The sequence below is a fragment of the Musa acuminata genome, chromosome BXJ3-11 (assembly GCF_036884655.1).
Source record: "Musa acuminata AAA Group cultivar baxijiao chromosome BXJ3-11, Cavendish_Baxijiao_AAA, whole genome shotgun sequence".
Classification (NCBI taxonomy): domain Eukaryota; kingdom Viridiplantae; phylum Streptophyta; class Magnoliopsida; order Zingiberales; family Musaceae; genus Musa; species Musa acuminata.
Window position 1 is genome coordinate 7,383,789 of NC_088359.1, and position 19,014 is coordinate 7,402,802.

General features: G+C 38.9%; 1 protein-coding gene across 1 annotated transcript; it reads left to right on the plus strand.

Annotated features, from left to right (window-relative positions):
* Positions 1 to 2,209: 2,209 nt before the first annotated feature.
* LOC103970773 (protein PHYTOCHROME-DEPENDENT LATE-FLOWERING) lies at positions 2,210 to 12,422 on the plus strand. Its single transcript, XM_009384688.3, has 12 exons — positions 2,210 to 2,536; positions 3,984 to 4,029; positions 4,115 to 4,179; positions 4,296 to 4,373; positions 5,438 to 5,518; positions 7,937 to 8,098; positions 8,178 to 8,276; positions 8,353 to 9,713; positions 10,047 to 10,267; positions 10,377 to 10,489; positions 10,575 to 10,613; positions 10,706 to 12,422. Exons 1-12 carry the CDS (start codon positions 2,408 to 2,410, stop codon positions 12,134 to 12,136), a joined length of 3,825 nt encoding a protein of 1,274 aa, XP_009382963.2. The 5' UTR covers positions 2,210 to 2,407; the 3' UTR covers positions 12,137 to 12,422.
* Positions 12,423 to 19,014: the final 6,592 nt, after the last annotated feature.

Genomic DNA, 19,014 nt, shown 5'->3' on the forward strand with positions numbered 1-19,014 from the left:
AGATAAAAAATTATTTTTATGTATAAATAATTAGATAAAATAAGATTAAATCTATTTAAGATGATATATATATATATATATATGTATATATCGATACGATGAAATAAATATTATTAATGGAATGAAAAGAGATAAAGAGACATAAATACAAATTTAAATACTATTAAGATACCTAAATATAAACCTTTATAGAATTTAATTTTGTAAAAAATCTAAGTAACCGGGCATAAACAATTATGACTATAATGTTTGTTTTTATTTTATATTTATATATAAATATATATTTTAATATCGATAAAAGATTCATGTGATCGATCCTATTAATAGATTTATATCTCAAGGGTTAGGTAATAAGGACTTGCCTGGGTCTTGTTCTATGGTATCATCATGTAGTAAACATCAGGAGATAAATAAAGGAAAAATTAAAATGTCACTACTTTCTACTTGCACACCTTTTTATCATCTCTCTATGGTCAATACCTACCAAATCATCTCTCTATGGTCAATACATACCAATAGTAGAAGTCAACAGCTTCCCAATGCTTATCCCCCATCATTTTCTTTTCCGCCAATAATATATTATTGGTAAATAATAATTGTGATTTGGATCTCATTTAAATCTTTCTCATGTCATTCCATCATACACTTCAAATCTTCATCTTAATCCACTTCACTTTACAACCATCCTTACTCTTTTCTTTATTTATTTTTAAATATTTTTAAATTATTCGAAATATAAATTTTTTTTCTTCCTCCTCTTTTTCTTCTTCTTTCTCCTCGTCTCGTAAGAGGATGGTATCAAGAAGGTGCACGAATAGGGTTGGACGATGTCAAGTGACGAGCAATATCAATAACAAATAAAGAGATAATAAGCAACATTCCTATGTTAAGTATCGATAATATAGTAAGCAAAGAGATATTCAAGGAAACGTACGAGTGATGTACACATTGGATTGAATTAGTGATGATGATATTAGCAAGGAGTGATGTTAGTGAGGATGAAATAAGGGATTATGAGAAAAAAAAATTAAAATCTATATTAGTGAGATTGTAAGTAATAAAATAATATTATATTATTTTTTAAAGTTATTGATAGCAAGAGGATTGTCACTTAGTAAAAAAAAAGAGTAAATAGTAGTAGGCTTTTTTGGAAAAAAAAAAATATATACAGCTTAAGTGTATGAATTTTATGATGTTATTAAAATTAGCTTTGATGACTTTTATGCATTTATTAGAGTTTAAGTGGCACAATTGGTGCTAACAAAATATATAAAATGTCTGAAATAATGGTCATATTCATCCCACAGTCGAAAAATGTTACTTAGGTTCATTCATCACATGCATTTTTAACCCTATACATTTATATTTGGCATGTAGTTAATTAGTTAACTTTGATAATAATGCCCTATGCCAATAATGACTTTTTGAAGTATTTATATATTTGATAATTTTAATTCAAATTAGTAATGGTAACTATAGTCAGCAGTGATTGTCCTTAGTTTTATTGGATGGATATTAATGGAAGGGATATATTTTGAATAATAATAATAATAATAATATTAGGATATATAATTTTACAAAAATAAATAAGCTATATTCATACCTTTTTGGCAATAAAAAAAAAAAATTAGCCTATACTCTTTAAAATTCTACTATGGTCATTCTTTCTCTTGGTCCAATTCAATATATTAAGAATTGGTAAATTAGAAAAAAATTCTATATGCCATAAAAAAAAACACAATCCAAGTATTTGTTTTAGAATAATATTTAAGTATATAAAAATAAATTTTAAATTTTAAATAAAATTGAAATTTCAAATATTTTATTTATTATTAATATAATTTTTTTTATAAAAAAAAGTCTGTACTGTCTGGAATTTGCTGAACCAAAATATTATTCTAAAATGCTATTAATATATATAATAAATACAATGAAAAATAAATCGATTAGATCGATCCATAAGGTATATAATCAGGTAATATTTTAGTTATTTTATTAGAAGATATTTTAGATATTATGATAAATAGGAACGTTCTAAGAGGTGTTTTTTTCTTGAAATTTATCCAAAAAAGAAAAGGAATTCGGCCACTATAATTTGTGTTTATGGATTGGACTTGGGCCGTTCTTTTGGGCCACATCCATAGCCTTGTGAGACTAGTTGGTTCTCTCTCAGACTATTCCATACCTCTATTCGGAGGCCAGCAGCCGAAGAAGGTAAAGGGAAGAGCTTTACATCAGGAGGGGAAGGACAAGGCTCTTGTTGATGCCAATCGAGAATAGCTCTTTGGGGCTTAGGGTTCTTGTAGGATTTCCTATCGCCAACTTTTGGCCGGACTGCGGATCCATGGCCCGCTAGAGAAGGGAGCGGCGGCGGCGGCGGCGGAGGAGGAGGAGGAGCAGGGGGGAGATGGGGGTGTCCTTCAAGGTCTCGAAGACCGGGAAGCGGTTCCGTCCGAAGCCGACGCTGGTGCAGGAAGAGACCGGCCTATCGGGAGAGAGCTCTCGTGTTCTCGTTCGTACTGGGTCGAAGCGCGAGGTTCGGCTCCTCCTTCCTTTGAATCTCCTGCTTGTCTTGCGTTTTTCGTCGGTATATTCGCGTGGATTAGCTTATCGTTGGTTGAGACTGGGCGATTCATGGTTCTTGGTTTGCTTTGAGGGTCTTTTTTTTGGAGAAAAGACGGGTTTTTGGCTGCTCTTCGTTGTAATATTTGCTGCTTTCGTGTTTCTGTGCCTGGTAGCCGCTTGGATTTTGCAGTCCTTTTGTACGTTTTCTGGTTCTGACCAACCCTACAAGACTTCGAATCGGGGGTACCTGTGATCGCGATCTGGCCCGAGTTTGTTGTTTTATCGATGGTTATGACTTGATGTATCGCGAGTTTGAGATCCATCCTCAGATACGACGATTTTCTGGGCTGGCTTACGCCTGGTTGCGCGCATACAAAACCCTTCTTTTTTTCTTTTCTCTTTTTTGATTTAAGTTCTGTTATCTGGAGTTACATAGTTGCTCTTTTTAACATCCTGGCCTTAGTGTTGAGAAGTTGCTATATCTCGAGTTTGAGATCCATTTTCATATACGACGATTTTCTTGTATGGCGTACTGTTCTGCGCATATAAAATATTCTCTTTCTTTTTCTTACTCTTTTTTTGGCTATATATTGTTCTCTTTTCTGTTATCTGGAGTTGAATAGTCTTTTTTTTTTCGATTCTGCCCTTTTAACATCCTTGAGAGAGAAATCAAATTCTGGAAGTTTTCAGACTGGTTTAAAGAAAGAGAGAAAGCTTTTACTTTCATATCTGGCCTTTTGCATGCTTTCAGCTTGTTCATTATTCAGTTCATCAAAATCTTAGACCAAACTTGGAGCAGTATCTTTTTTTCTATTTTTAACTAAACTTCCTGTTGCTGACAGCAACACGCCCGATTTAGCTCCAACACTAAGCAAACCAGATTACTGAGAGTTTAAATCAAATCGAGTTTGCTTTTTTTTTTTTTTCTTTCCTTTCATTAATCAGAGAAATCCTTCACTTTCTAAGGTCTCCAATCATATTTATCAGTCATATTTATTGAAGTTTCATACTTATTATTATTATACTTAACTTTTTCTTGATCTACTTCTTTCTTACTCTCTGTTAGTTGTCTAAAACTTACTGATGTTGAGCATTTGGTTTAATTGTGATATCAAAACAAACTTTGTGGCACTCTGCTCTATATTAATGACTCATCTGAAGTTGTTTTGTTTTGCTTATTTGTGATGACACATGCTTTAGTTGTGTACCAGAGTCATTCGGTCTTGTTAATATTAAACATGCTCATTTATTGAGGCACCTAATGTTCTATTGACCTTTTGTAATTGTATACATTTTCCAGCATATTAAATGACTGCTTTTTTGCCAATGATATTACTTTTATATGGCATTGCTGCTTCTGGAAAGCAATCTTATATCTTTATTACTCTTTTTTCCCCCTAAAATATCCTATATTGTAGGTTGATATCCCTGAGGCTGTAAATGGTGTTGATCATCTATTGCCAGGTAATTTTGATTAGTAGTTATTGACCATTAACACAAAATTTATCAGTTGTAATAAGCTATTTCATTTGTTTGAATACTGTGGCAGAGCATGAGGTCTCTTTTACCTTGAACCTTTTTCCGAAGGGATATTCCATTGGGAAACCTACTGAGGTTTGTTAAAATTAGAAAGCAAACATAATCTAGATCTCCGTGTGTTTATTTTCCATTTGTCCTTGTTGCATCTTTTATTACAGTTTTAATATCCCAACTTAATTTCCAATTTTCAGGTAGAGAATGGTCAAACTCTACTTCAGGATGTGAAGTCGTTGCATCCATATGACAGGGCATCAGAGAGCCTTTTTTCTGTAAGTATAAATTCTGCAAATACGAAGTCCTTTTTGTGCAGTTCCATTTGTGTGCTTACCCTTCTTTCTTTTTTAATTAACTGAAGCTTTATTTTGGGCTGCTTTACTGCTACAATAAAATCTCTTATGAACAACCCTAGCTGCTTGTCTTGATCCATGTGCTGCAATTGACTTGGTAAATATTTCAACATGGTATTAAAAAATGCATTAATATTATCCAAATCAGTATGGTAATGATGTGAGATATTCAGTTTTGCAATCTTTGACATTGATGGTATGACCAAAGGCTACTCTGTTCTTAGCTTAGCTATAAGGAATTAGGTTGCCCGGGCTTGGGCTTGGCTAAATAATTTTGTCTAGCTTGTAACTTTATAATCTGTATAAAAAGTTCGTTCGATGCAAAGCCTGAATCTCTAGTTCCAGTTTCTGTGAATTCTAGAATCTGTACAATCCTGGCAAATGACATGGGCCATTCTTTAGACTAAAATGAAGCAAGCATCTAGGTTTAGGCTGCAGATGAGTATGTATGCTGAAGATATCTGTGGGTATCTACATGTTGATGTTTATTTGCATACAGTATGCTGTTGCTTTTTCTTTAAAATTTGATTCACGAATTGTTTATCAACAAGTAGTTAGTTTTTGCGTCTAATTTTTACTGACATTTGATTGAAAAAAAATTGACAGCTCTCTCACAGTCAAAACTGTGCTACACCTAACCTAACACTGACAAAACATAATGTAAAAAATTGAGGATTTAAATGTGATGCTGTAATGTGGTTTAGAAAAGCATCTTTATTTCAACATACAAAAAGCTCACTCCCTTCTTTACTTCTAAAGATGAGATGTCATGATTACCCAACGTCAATTTCATCCCGATTAAATGCAGCACAAGATTTCCTTGTGTTGTATGATAAAGATGCAGCCAATCTTTACTCAAATTCTATGCTTGTTTTTGCTTATTTTCTTTGTTTGAGACATCTGAAATAGTCCATTATCATATCCTCTTTCATCTTGATTAACATTGATTCCACTTACCTTTTTTATTATGTGTGTTGTTCTTGGAGGCAATTGAGTCAGGTTGGTTACCAGGAGACATTCTTGATGATATACCTAGCAAGTACTTTGATGGGGCCATTGTCTGTGAGGTAAGCAATTCCTGATTTTACTATGTTTAACACTCATTTGTACATTGTGGTACTTGCAATGTAATTGATTTTGGTGGTTTTTCAAAAAGTTTGTTTGTTTTCTTTATGGTTGCCTTCTGTTTGTGATCATTACATATGGTATGTTGACTTTAGAATTGACTAGATCCATTATCATTATTGTAAGTGTGGTTGACAAAGTGATGGATCAAGTTTGTCTGTATGCATACACTTTAATTTCATGTACTCGAGGGGACTGCCTCTTTCATACCCCATCTGATGTGCTGGTTGTTTTGCGTTTACTATGTGTTTTTTCTTTTAATTATGAGTTGGCCAAGGGTTGAAGTTTGGTCTAAAATGATTGGCGCTTGGCAATGGGAACTTTGGCAAAGTTTTGCATTTCCTATTGTGAAACCGATCACTTCTACTGGTCAGATGGTTAAGCTCAACATGGCAGTTGGCCCTTTTTTATCTTTAAACTCTGGGATTAAGCTTTTTTTATATTTTTATGCTTACAATGAGAAATCAAGTAAATTGATTTATTATGGTTGACTTTCGTATTACAAGGATTTATAAGGTTAACTTTTTACCTAAAGAATTATAATTTACTTATTTGTCTTGTCATGGTGACATTTGCTGTATTTGAATTTGACTTATCATTTCTTAAGGACAAACATGGGTCTGCATATTCAATTTTATTTGAAACTGACCTATGATATCTTAAGGACAACATGTGATAAATTTCTAAACTTGGAACCAAGATAAAAAGCTCATTATTTAGCATATCATCATAATACTACTCTGAACAGTGTGGTGCTAGCTATAACTAAAATCTGAACAACTTTCTACAGTATATGACAGATTTATATGACTTGTTGGCATCATGATCTCATCCTCCATGGATGCTGCTAATCCCAAGAGAAGTTAAAACTAAGCATGAAAGAGGTCACTCAAAAGAAAAGGAGAAGAAACTGTTGGGAATGATCTCTTTCTTATTGGTTTCGGTTTTAGCACAGTGTAGACATCCAACATTTTTTAAACTTTGGGGGGCTCTAGAAAAAGGGAATTTGACAAGCTTTATCATAGTGAGCATCTTGATGTCACATTCAAGCAATGAACCAACAGAACAAAACCTGGTTTTCAAGCATCTACATTTATGAAAACTTAGGATATTGTGTTTTCTTGCAAATATTTTATCAACACGAAGTCCATAGTTTGAATGTCTTCACACACACACACATGTTTTTTGTAGATTCTCTTTTGTAATTTTGGCCTAAAAGTTGCAACCACTTGTTAGTGTCCCAAAGCAACTGATTTGTGACTCAAAATGTTCTGTTATTTGTTTTCTACAAGTTAACATAAATTCATATTTGTCGTTTTCTTTTTGTTTCTCTTTTTGTGGCTCCCTATACCCTTCTTAATTTTTAAAACTCCTGTTTGACAAATGAAACCTATATTTCAATGTCGGGCCAAATTTGAAACTAGAATAATGCTGTATACTGTATATTTGATTAATGGTATTTGACCTATCATTAAAGTGACTATATCTTGTCTAATCCTCTTGTGTCATGACCCGGTCTGATGAGATAATTGATCTATCAACTTTGTTTTGCCTAAGCCATTGGTCAAGATATTTAAGTTGAAGTTGATAGTAGTATCCCATCAGACCTTTATAAGTCAATCTTAATCTTGCTCACTTCTGATATGAAACTGACTGGGGTGTTACACCTTGACCTTGCTAAGCTTGTGGAACCTAGATCTGCATAACTACAAAGTATATAAAAGATAATTTGAATGGAACTTGATTACTTCTCTATGGAACATATCCACCTAGGAGGCAGCTCATGGCTTAAACAATTTTAGTTGGTATTATGACTGAACCTTATCTGTTTTAATGGTTAGCAGTAGGTGACATGATAACATGTAATTTGAGAAGGTTGCCTTCAACCCTGGTTTCATAAGGCCAGGTTTGGTTAGAAAATCACCTTATTGCTATTAATTTACAACTGTTGTCCTTAACTGTTGAAGTCATAATATTGCAAACACATTTATTTGGTTGCTTCTTTGAGTTTGTTATGGCTCCTAGTGAACTGTCAGGTTTTAGAAGCAAATTACACCTAATACATGTGATGCATCGGTGCCTACTGTGGCTAATGGATTGGGTAATTCTCAATTATTCGTGAGTCATGTGGTGAACAATTACCTGACTGGGATGGATAGAAGAAAATCTGTGCTTTGTAAACTTTTAGTAATTTTAAAATGCTTTTGGAGAATAACAAACATAAACATGATCACTGTCAAGCCTGTTTCCTTAATTTTAAGTTTCTTTAGAAAAATAAATCAACAAAATTAAATTATTGCAAATGTGCCCTATGTAGCATCTGCCTGATTTTGTATAAAGACAGTTATTACTCTATGCAGGTACGGGACTATAGAAATTGCACATCTGAACAAGGAACTGTTATTTCGGCTTCCAATGTGGTTCCAATTTTACATAAAGTGCGATTAAGGATGTCACTGGAAAATGTTGTTAAGGACATGCCTTTAATAGCTGATGATTCTTGGACGTATAGTGACCTCATGGTGAGCATGCCATTTTTTGTATCGTCAAAGAGAACATTCTCAGTACTGAGTCATGAACTGATATTGTTTTGTTTCACAGGAAGTGGAGGCACGAATTTTGAAAGTTATACAACCACGTCTTTGTTTAGACCCTACTCCAATGTTGGACAGACTTTGTAAAGACTCTAGTGCTAGTAAGGTATTTTGAGTTAATTAAAGATCACTTCAGCTATGTGACACAGGTTACTTATGTTTCCTCAAATTTCTTTTTGCAGCTTAATCTTGGTATTGGTAAAAGGAGGAGATTGCAACAAGTTTCTGAAGTGACTATTACTAACAGTATCGAAAATTCTGAAAAGAATACCTGCATTGATAGGATACCCATGAATGCTAACTGTGTAGCAGGAGGTCCAGGAACCCAAATAACCAATGCATCACTTCAACAAGTTTATGAGAACATTCCCATGCAACATGGATCAAGTGGGATTCCATCTTTCAGACCTAACACTTATGGACAGGAAGTCATCAGAGCTGCCTTGCCGTTGCCTTCCCAGTCCAAGCTTCAACCAGCTATCAACTCAGCTACTGTTGCACAAGATCATGCATCTGGACTTCCAGGCAGTTTTTCTGGGGTTAATGCAAAAATGTCATCATCTCAGAACATGATGAGCTCTTATACTGACACCATCGGAAGTAATTCTCCTGTTTCCATGAAGCGGGAGAATCCAGATGCCCAGTTGACATCTATGGCAGCAGCCATGAAGAGACAAAAGCAGACACCAATAGGACTAGATGGCATTCAGCAGCAGCAGCAAACAGGCCCTCAATTGGTTGGACTGGCAGGTACAGATATGCAATGGAAAAACCAACTTTTACAGTCACAGCTAGACATAAAGGGGATTCAGTACTCTTCTACTTTGGCTGGTCAAAGATATCCTTCTTCCGCGATAAATAATGTACCTAATCGTGAGCAGGGAACATCTTTTTACTTTAATCAACAAGGTATGAGATTTGGTGCTAAGGAAGAACAGACAGATAGGCAAGAACTTGAGAGATCTAAAGATGCTCTGGACTCAGATAACAGTGCTCTTGATCTGCAACAGTCACGAGCACATTTGCTGCAGCACTCATCTATGAGAAACCATCCTCCAACTGCTGTCCAGTGGACGAATGCACGACCAGTACCTGAGAAGGACATGGGAAAGGATGATGCACTTCAAAGGAGGAAATCAGTGCCCAGTCCACGAGTCTCTTCTGGGCCCATGGTTCAGTCGCCAGTGTCATCAAGATCGGGAGAGATCTCTAGTGGTTCCGTAGGTGGGCAGTTTGGTGGTGTCGCAACAGCTTCTGCTATGGGAGTGCAAAAGGATAAGTTAGCAGCAAATACTAATGCTGCAATTGGTGCCCCTTCTGTGACTTCTAGTCCCAGTGATTCTGTGCGACAACACCAGACCTCAGGGACTGGTAAACGCAAACAAAATTCAAAGACACCAGCTGTGAGTGCAGTTGGATCTCCTGCCAGTGTTAATAATGTGAACTTTCCACTGATTGCTAACAGCCCGTCAATTGGGACTGCACCTGTGGGAGATCAAGTCATTCTTGAGAGATTTGCAAAAATTGATGCGGTAGCCCAGAGGTATGTTTATAATTTGTAGTGATTATTTTTCTTGTTTTTCACACTGCATTTATCGTGGTATTTAATTCAAATATTTGGTTCTGTTTTAATTTCTGCAGTTTGTGTCTTATCTTTTTCCATGCTAATATTTCAACAGACTGTATATATATAGTTTAGGAGCACATGTGAGAAAACATTGGACATATGTACGGAATCATTTCTTCAATAGTTTCCACAAGTGCCACTGTAGATATTAGGAACATCATTTCAGAACGTTTTGGATTTACATGAGTGAGTGACAATGTTGATGTCAGTAAATTGGTCATTGCTAATTTGTTCTGCTTTTGGCATCAGATACCAACTCAATATCAAGAAGAACACAGTCGATGAATATCCTGCAAGGGAACCAGTACAGTATTCAACTCAGCAACTTGCATTTTATCTCTCTGACTCATTCAATTGTGAAGATTTCACAGACCAAATAAAACCCATGTCGAAGTCTCTAATTGGTGGAACAATCAATACTTATAAGGCCAGAACAATGAACTTCTTGCGCAGTGAACGGCTGTATCAAGGTTTACCTTGCTTAAACCTAGCTTCCTGGAAGCTAAAAACCAACAAGCTATTCTAAGCTGACAACTGGTTTTTATAGTTTGCTGATTTGGAATACTTTATTCTTTCTAGTTCCTATGAGGTTGACGATGACTGAGAAGCCCTTTGATGGCACGGTATCAATGCAGTATGGATGTGTGGATGATTCTGATAGTCATGATTACCATCTGACCTTGTCCACAACTGTGAGTTCCCTTCTGCTGGGTCCAATTTCATACATATTTGACTTGAACTATTTCATCATATCTTATATATTGCTACTTGTATCAGCACCATGCAGATTTGCTTGCAGCACAGTTTGCTATACTGGTAAGTATTCCAAGCAAGACCTAGATGTTGAATATCTGATTTTCAAGTCAATCAACCCAGATTATCAAACTCCTGAGTTTCTTTTTATTTAGATGGACCGTGATGGATATCAGAAAACTGACGATCAAATCCGACCTGTACCGATCCGCATGGTTGCTCCTCCAAGTAATTTGGCCCCAGTTTCAGGAATAATGTCAGATGGCACTGCATCTGAAATGAAACAAGCAGAACTAGCTACAGGTCAGCCACTGCAAGTAGCTGCCCCAGCTGTTGCCAATGGTGTGGGACCTATCAATTCTTCCCAAAACCCTTCAACCAATCCAAGAATGCTGACATCTGCAAACAACAGCCAGGCACTGGCGATATCACAAGGTTATATCCCAGGCGCTGCTATGCCTGCTAGGATACAGCAGGTCGATCAATCTTTGCTTCAACAGCAGCAACAGCAACAGCAGCTGCAGCAGAATACACAATCACAATTGCAACAACAGCAACAACTTTCAGTCAGTCATGTTCAGAGGTCATCTCCACTGCTCACGACAAATCCAATCTCTCAGATAATGGGTCAGGCGTCAAATCTGCAGATGAACACTAATCAGATGGTAAACAGCAAGCCGACTCCTCTGCAGCTACAGATGCTGCAGCAGCAGGCACAGCAACAGCAACAACAGCAGCCACAGCTTGCAAGGAAGGTGATGATGGGGCTTAATCCAAATATTAGCATGGGACACAGTGTGATGAGTATCGGTGGCCTGAGCAATGTCATAGGCATGGGTGGTGTCCGCGGCATATCTTCCCCCATGGGGCCTATTTCAGGCTTGGGCAACATTAGTCCCCACCAGATGAACCTTGCATCTGCATCCAATTTCAGTCCTGGTCCCCGCTCAAGTTCTCTTTCACCTGCCCAAGCTGCTGCCGCTGCAATGGCAACAAAGCTGAGGATGGCACAAAGTAGAGGTCTGTATGGTCAGTCTGGAATTACTGGTATGGCAGGAAATACCAACCAGATGCATCCAGGTTCGCCGGGCCTGTCTATGCTGGGTGCACTGAACCGAGCAAATATGAGCCAGCGGGGTGGAATGTCACCTATGGGTCCTCCTAAAATACCTGGAACCAACTTTTACCTGAATCCTCAGCAGCAGCAACATCTGCAACAGCACCTTCAGCAGCAACAGCTACAGCAGCAGCAACAACAGCAGCAGCAGCAGCAAATGCAGCAGCAGATAAGCTCTCCATTGCAGCAGCCTCAGGTTGGTTCTCCACCAATGGTGGGTTCCCCAACAGCCATGGTGATGCAGCACCAGCAGATCAGTCCCCAACAGATCGGCCAACAGACTGCAATGAGTCCCCAACAGTTGAGCTCCGGTGCATTGCAGCACATGAATAATAGTGGTAATCCTGCAGCTGCACCGGCGAGTCCGCAGTTGAGCTCCCAGACCCATGGCTCTGTTGGTAGCATCACAAGCTCCCCCATGGAGCAGCTGCAAGGTGCAAATAAGGCCGCTTCAGCCGGCAATGTATGAGTTCGTTCAGATGGGAGTGTACCCATGATTGATTAATCTTCCTACATATTGCATAGAGAGATGGTGTTGGCAGGGATCGACGATTCAACTGTTAACAGCTTCAATAAGCGATTGGAATCTCTTCAAACTGCATGTAAATAGCTTGTCTAGTGTATCACGGGTTCATGTATGCTGTGAATTCATTGGACGAATTGGGAAGAAACAATGATGCCTGCTCTGTATATTAAATTATGCTTTGTGACACTCCGTTATATTTTGCCTATAAAGATATTGGTTTGAGTTGCAACTTCCATTTCCAATGGAGTTTTCCATCGTGTGAGAAGGGGTGATAACCTATAACATAGGTTTACCTCTTTATAGAGGGGTTGTTGTTTCAACCCTTACCAAACATGTCTAAACATGACAGTAATAGTTGTGTATTATGGTTATCAAACTCCAATTGTTTGGAGTGTTAAAAGAAACATTTGAAGTATCCTTAGAATCAATCCCCTTAAAAAAAGATTTTTTTGTTTTTGAAAAATCAGCTCATATGGTAGTTTAAATATGGTATTATTCAAAGTCTATTTTAAGTTTTTTTTTATTTCATTTAATTATGTATAATATTTCTATTTCAGTTATCAAAAGCAAATTCTCTCTATTTCATTCCTATTATCCTTATTCACTATATTATTCATTATATATGCATATTATGTTTTTAAGAAAAATATTCTTTGTTGGAGTTCGATGTTCGGAGCCCAAATGTTCGTAAACGGATGTTGCACATCCGTCAAAAGAATCCGACCCGTTTTCTCTCTATATATTTGGTGTCGCCGGCCTTTCCCCCCACTTTCTTCTCGAACAGTAACGTCAGATCGGGAGCGGCGGTGGTAACCGTCGCCGAGGCGGGGTCTGATATCGGGCCTCTGCGTCTCCTGGATCCATCGCGTCAGGAGTTCCTCCCTTGCCTTGGAGGTGCCTTTCTTGGGCGAGCGCGGCCTCTCGTCCCTCCTCGGGCTGCGGAAGGCGTAGGCCCAATGACCTTTCCCCCTTTGCCGCCTCTGGTACTATGCGATCGAGCATACCCCGTTTCTTTAATATTTTCTTCTTTCGATGTCTTCTTTACGGTGTGTTTTCCTTTAGTTTCTTGGATGAACACTCGCATCTCGATGTCTTTGTTTGAACTTGTTGTGGTTGGCGTCCAACAAGCCTTGACGTTCTTGATTTGTTTGTTGGCAACGGTTGACGAGATTTAGGTTTGCGATTAGTTAGTGCACATGGAGATTTGGGTTCGAGATTGGGAGTTATGTGGCATATCTTCAACATTCGAGCATGTTACCAAGAATGGCATATCTTCACCATTATCTTCAGCATGTTACAAAGAAGAAATAATGGTGCGGTGAGCGTGGACTACAGACCACGCTTAAATAATGGAATATCCGCACCCTCCCTCTTTCACTAGACTTGGCAACTAGAATATCCGCACCCTCCGGTACTAATTCATGATCCTCCCTCTTTCACTAGTCTTGCTATTTGCGGATATTCCATTGCCAACTAGAATAGCGCATAAATAATGGTGCGGTAACTAGAATAGCGCATAAATAAGTAGCGGAACTTCCAGAAATTTGTAAGAAATGATAAGCACAAAGAACTAGTGAAAGCTTAAAATGCTTACAAAAGACTGGATAGAGACTCTTAATTTCCTCAAGTAGAACTCTGGTTTTTCGATCGTGTTCTGCAAGAGACTGAACTAGGAAATATATAGAGGGAGAGGTGAGAACCGGGTACTCATTGGGTCTCATCGTATTCTTATCCTTTCACCTGATATATTTCTAGCTCTTCTTAGTGGCAAAGGAAAGCAGATTCCTTTGTACCATTACTACGAGTGGCTCGCCGAGGCTCAACTCGTCTTTACTTGGTGGCGAAGGAAAGCAGATTCCTTCATACCATTATTAGTGACACTACGAGTGGCTCCCCGAGGCTCAACTCGTCTTTTCTTGGCGGCAAAGAAAAGTAGATACGCTCCAGCTATTGTAGTGGTCCGCCATGCTCCTAAAGGCTGAAGCCGGTTGTCCTTTGTGAAACATCTTTTGTTAACGCCAAAGCTCTTTCCAGCTGTTGTTATTGCTGGAGGACAACTGGTAGCCAGTCTTTGTACCAGTTGTCTTTTCCTCCACTCCTTTTTTGATACTCTCTTGTCTTCATTGAGTGGATGTCCCTGAATTGCTGAAGTGCCTCACATGCTTGTCGGGCGGCTTCCTTTTGAATTGCTCCGAGTCTTCTTTCCGCGAGTCCCATCTCATTGAGTGGGAGTCCTCCTGGCCTTTGCATTCTGGATTTGAGCTTATCCAGTTCTTGTTGGTATTGTGTGAGGAGGTCACCTGGTTTATTAGTTGACTCAGGTGCATTGTTGCCCTTGGATTCGGCTGGGCTTGAACCTCTTGGGTGGCTTCTGTTAGTAGGAGTATCTGTTCGTTCGACCATCCTGAAATCAAAATATTTATTAGTCAGGATAAAGAGTCGGCTAGAATATTACTGGTCCCTTCGATGTGCTCAAATTTGACTTCCACGCCGCTTCCGGTAATGTAGTCCACAAAGGCCATCCACTTGACCCTTGAGGGTTTGTTTTGGGCAGACTTGTTGAAGAAGCTTATTATTGCTTGACAGTCCGTTCTGATGATGATCTCCTTTTTATCAAGAAAATAAATTTTTAACGCCTCCAGAGTTTTCATGACGGCATGCATTTCAGCGTCTATGGTGGACTTGATTGGACTATATTTTCCACTAGCGTAGGCACATATTTTTTCCGTATTTCTGGGGTCATGTTTTTGTTTTTTCCATTTACAGATTCCTCCCCATCCTTCCATGCATCCGTCTGTTTCAAGTATTATGAAACAGTCTTCTGGGGGTACCTCTAGATCTGGGAGATTTTGTACCAGGTTTTTGATGTCTCTAATTAATTTCCAATCCTGTTCGTTTAGCCTTTTCTCTCCGGTTGGGCTTGTTTTTTAATATAACGGGCCTAAAAGCCTGCCCAGGTTGGGTATATAGTTTCTTGCATAGTTTAGGATTCCTAACCACGATCTGAGGCCTTTCTTTGTAGTGAGATCTTCTTCTTGATAGCCAATGATCCTTTTGATAATATAGGGTTGTAGCTTGATTCTAGAATTTCCCAAAACTGCCCCGAGAAATTCAATTTCTCTTACCGCAATTTTCATTTTTGAAGGGCTTAAGACTAAGCCGTTCTCCTGGCATATCTCCAACATTCGAGCTAAGTGCTGTGTATGGTCTTTTTCATTCTCTGAGAAGACCAGAATATCGTCAATATATACTGCAATGAAATGTCCTGTGCCCCTGAAGCAGGTGTCCATTTTCCTTTGAAACACGGCCGGGGCGTTTTTGAGACCAAAGGGCATTGCCAGCCATTCATATAGTCCTTCGGGGACCCAAAATGCGGTCCATTCTATAGAATCCGGGTGCATAGCAACCTGGTGAAAGCCAGATTTTAAATCAAATTTTGAGTAAATTTTACTATTGCTGACCTTCTTAAGGATGGTGTTGATGCCGGGAAGGCTGTATTGATCTTTTTCTGTGATGTCATTAAGCCTCCTGTAGTTGAAAACCATCCTCTCTTTTCCTTTCTTTTCAATTCATGTTATGGGGTCAATAGTAGTTCCAGAATTGACAATTATGGCAGTAGTTTGGTGCTTACTTTTGCTTGGCCTGATGACCCCAATGTCCAATAACGCTTTCACATGCCTGGAGAAAGCCTCTTTTGCCTGTGGTGTTAGGTGTTTCAGTGGTTTGTCTTCTACCACAAAATCTTGGTTTTTGATCTCCAGTTTGTAAGTTATTTTTTTCTTTCCCCAATGTTTTAGGGGATCCTCCCCTATGTATCCTTGGGCTTTCAGTTGGTCCAATAGGCCTCTGAACTTGGCCGTTATATATTTGTCGCTTTGCTGAGCTTCTGCTGAATAAAATACTGCCTCTTGGATCTGGATATAATTATCTTCCTCTAGGTCCAATTCTTCTATTGCTACGGCTGTTGGGATGTAAGGCAGGGTGTTGATAGTTGTTAGGTTTTTATAAAAAGTAACCATGTTACCTTCAATCCTAACTCCTCCTTGCATTGCCCTGATAAAGTTGCATCCGATTATCATGTGGATGTTGTCTCCTAATTCTATTGCGAAGGCATAAGTATAGGGGATTCTGAAGGTATTATCCCCTATTGTCATCTTACCTTCCTTTAATTTCTTGTTCGCAGTCGTCTTCGAGGAAATTCTGCTGAAATGTACTGTGTAGGGATTTGCCTCCATTGCATCGTCTAGTGCAGCGTTCTCGTCTATGCAGCAGGTTGTTGCTCTAGTATCTAATATAGCATTAACTTCGAATCGCGGAATGTTTAGTATTTCTATTTGTACCTTCATGTTGAACATCATATTTTTGGCCTTTCTTGGGCCGCTTGCCTCTTTTGTTTTTACTGATAGGACCTTCTGGGTTTCTTCCGCCAATAGAACGAATGCTTCTTCAGTTTCTTCTTTGTTTTTTAATTCCAGTATTTCTCTTTGTAAGTCAGCCCTTTCCAGTCTTAGTCTTTCGACCTCCATGGCTTCTTGCTCAAGCTAGCTGTATTTTTCTTTCCATTCCTGTACTTCCTGTTGCAGGCGTAGGTTTTCTTGTGCTGTGGTAATTGCTTGGATATGCATTTCTTCAAGTTCCTTGGTCTTTTCCTGTCCTGATTCTAAGGCCATTTTAAGTTTCCTAATCTCTGCTTCACAATGGTTAATATAATCTTGCTATTGTTGAAGGAGATTTCTTGGTTCGTACCTGACTGGTTCTTCTTGTGCTACAGGAGTCCTTTTGTCAAAGTAATACATGCTGCACATCCCACATTGAGGTGATTTTACACAAGGGGCAGTGCCTCCTGCGTCTTCTTTGAGAGACTCGTTTGCAGCAGTTGCACTTTTCTAGGTTTGCTGGTAGGTCCCCGTTGATTTCCCACACATGGTGGCATTCGGCTTGGGTCTGGGAGACTTGGACCCTTGCTTTGTAGCCTGACTCGGGTCCTATCCACCAAGTCCTACTATCTTCAATTAGTGCAAAAATTTTTTGAGTAAAAGAGTGGATACCATATTCTAGGTTTTCAACGTCTTCTCCTTCAGATATGGAGTAGATGGCATCACTCTGGTTTTCTCCTTCCTGTACTGATAGAATCTCGTAGTCTTCAGGAAGCTCAAATTGTTCAAACATCGCTACCCTTTTGATATTCTTTTTATCATTTGGGCATTCCCTTGCGAAATGTCCTTCTTCGCCACACAAGTAGCATTTGCACCTTTTATTTCTAATTAGGTGCTTTCTCTTCTCAATCCTGGCATGTGATGAGTGGGGTTTACCTTTATAAGTAGTGGATCTTCGTACCCCAAATTTCCTTTCCAGTTTATTGTAGTATCCTGGGATTGGCATCTCACTGCAGAAAGATAAGTCTTTTAATGCCATTTTGAATGCAGCATCTTTGCATTCTGCTTCTAAGTATTTGTAGGAGAAAAGAATTCTTGGGATGACCCCTATCGTATTTCCCCTGTATTTAGCTTCGAACGCTCCCTTTATCTTTCTTCCCAGCTCTCCAGGCATCTTTGACCATAATTTTTCCAAGAGCTCTGGGCTTGTGAATAACCGTCCTATCTTGGATGCAAGCCTTATATAATCATTTAGGAATTGTATAATGTATTTCAGGTTAGTGCAGGATAACCTTTCGAGGTCTCTGTATGCTTCTTCTTGGGCGGTTGTTGATCCCTGAAATGGATCTTCTAAAATAAATATTGTTCTTAGTTGCGAGAGGATATTCTGAGTTCCTCCCGTGCCATCAGCGTTGGCCATCAGAAGTTGGTATTCCTCTGGATACGCCATTCGCCATTGTATCAAGGCTAATTTTTCAGATTCGCCCAGTAGGTTTTCAATAAATTCCATTTTAGCCTGTGGGTCAGTAAATCCTTGAAGGGAAACCAAATTCTTTGTGATAGATTCCCACCTCATGAATACCTCGTCGAACATTCCCAACTGGGATGGGATTATGAACATGGCTCCTTGTTGCTGGAAGGCTGATGGAAGGTTCCAAGCTTCTGAAAAATCTTTTGCTTTGAACCTTGGTTGCCTTGTGTAGCCTTCAAAGGTTGGTCTTTGGCTTGTAGACTCAACATTTACTGCTGGGGGTAATTTGCTGGCCCCATGGTAGTATCTGTCGGTGGTCTATAGTTTGAGACAGCGGAGGATGAGTATATCTGCTGAGATAGTCTTGCTAGTTGCGAATATTCCATTGCCAAGTCTTCCTCCAGGCTTGCTGCTACTACTTCTTCTTTGAATTTTTGGGGGTATGGTAGTTCCCGTTCCCCACCACCTTCTGAAACGTGATTATCCTGAAACCAATAGTTAAGGTTATCACGTAATTCCTCTATTTCACCTTCGTTATCGTCGGATAGTTGGATTTTGACAGCAATTGTTTGGCTTCGGATTTCCTCTTCATCGCTGAATGTTTCGTCATCAGCGGTGTTGTAACTGATCCGGCTTGACGTGGATGCTGCTTTGTAGTTGTCGAAACTTATGGATATTCTTCCATCTATCAGATTGCGGCTTCTCACTTCAGATGGCTGCATTGGTATTGAGACCTGGGTCGGTCGAATTACCCAGTCTCTGCCATGTATTTCTGTTGTGGAGTACCTTCTTCCGAGGAGAGCCCGGACGCCATGGCTTGTTAGGTAGTCCACCACCCCTGAAACCTCATAAACAAAGGCGACATTCGGGGTATTTGAAAGTCGCCCTACCATCCCTCGGGTGACGAGCAAATTAGCTTCACCATTCCGCCATGTGTCATATCCTCTGGTGAGGATTGAGAGTTGAATATTGCG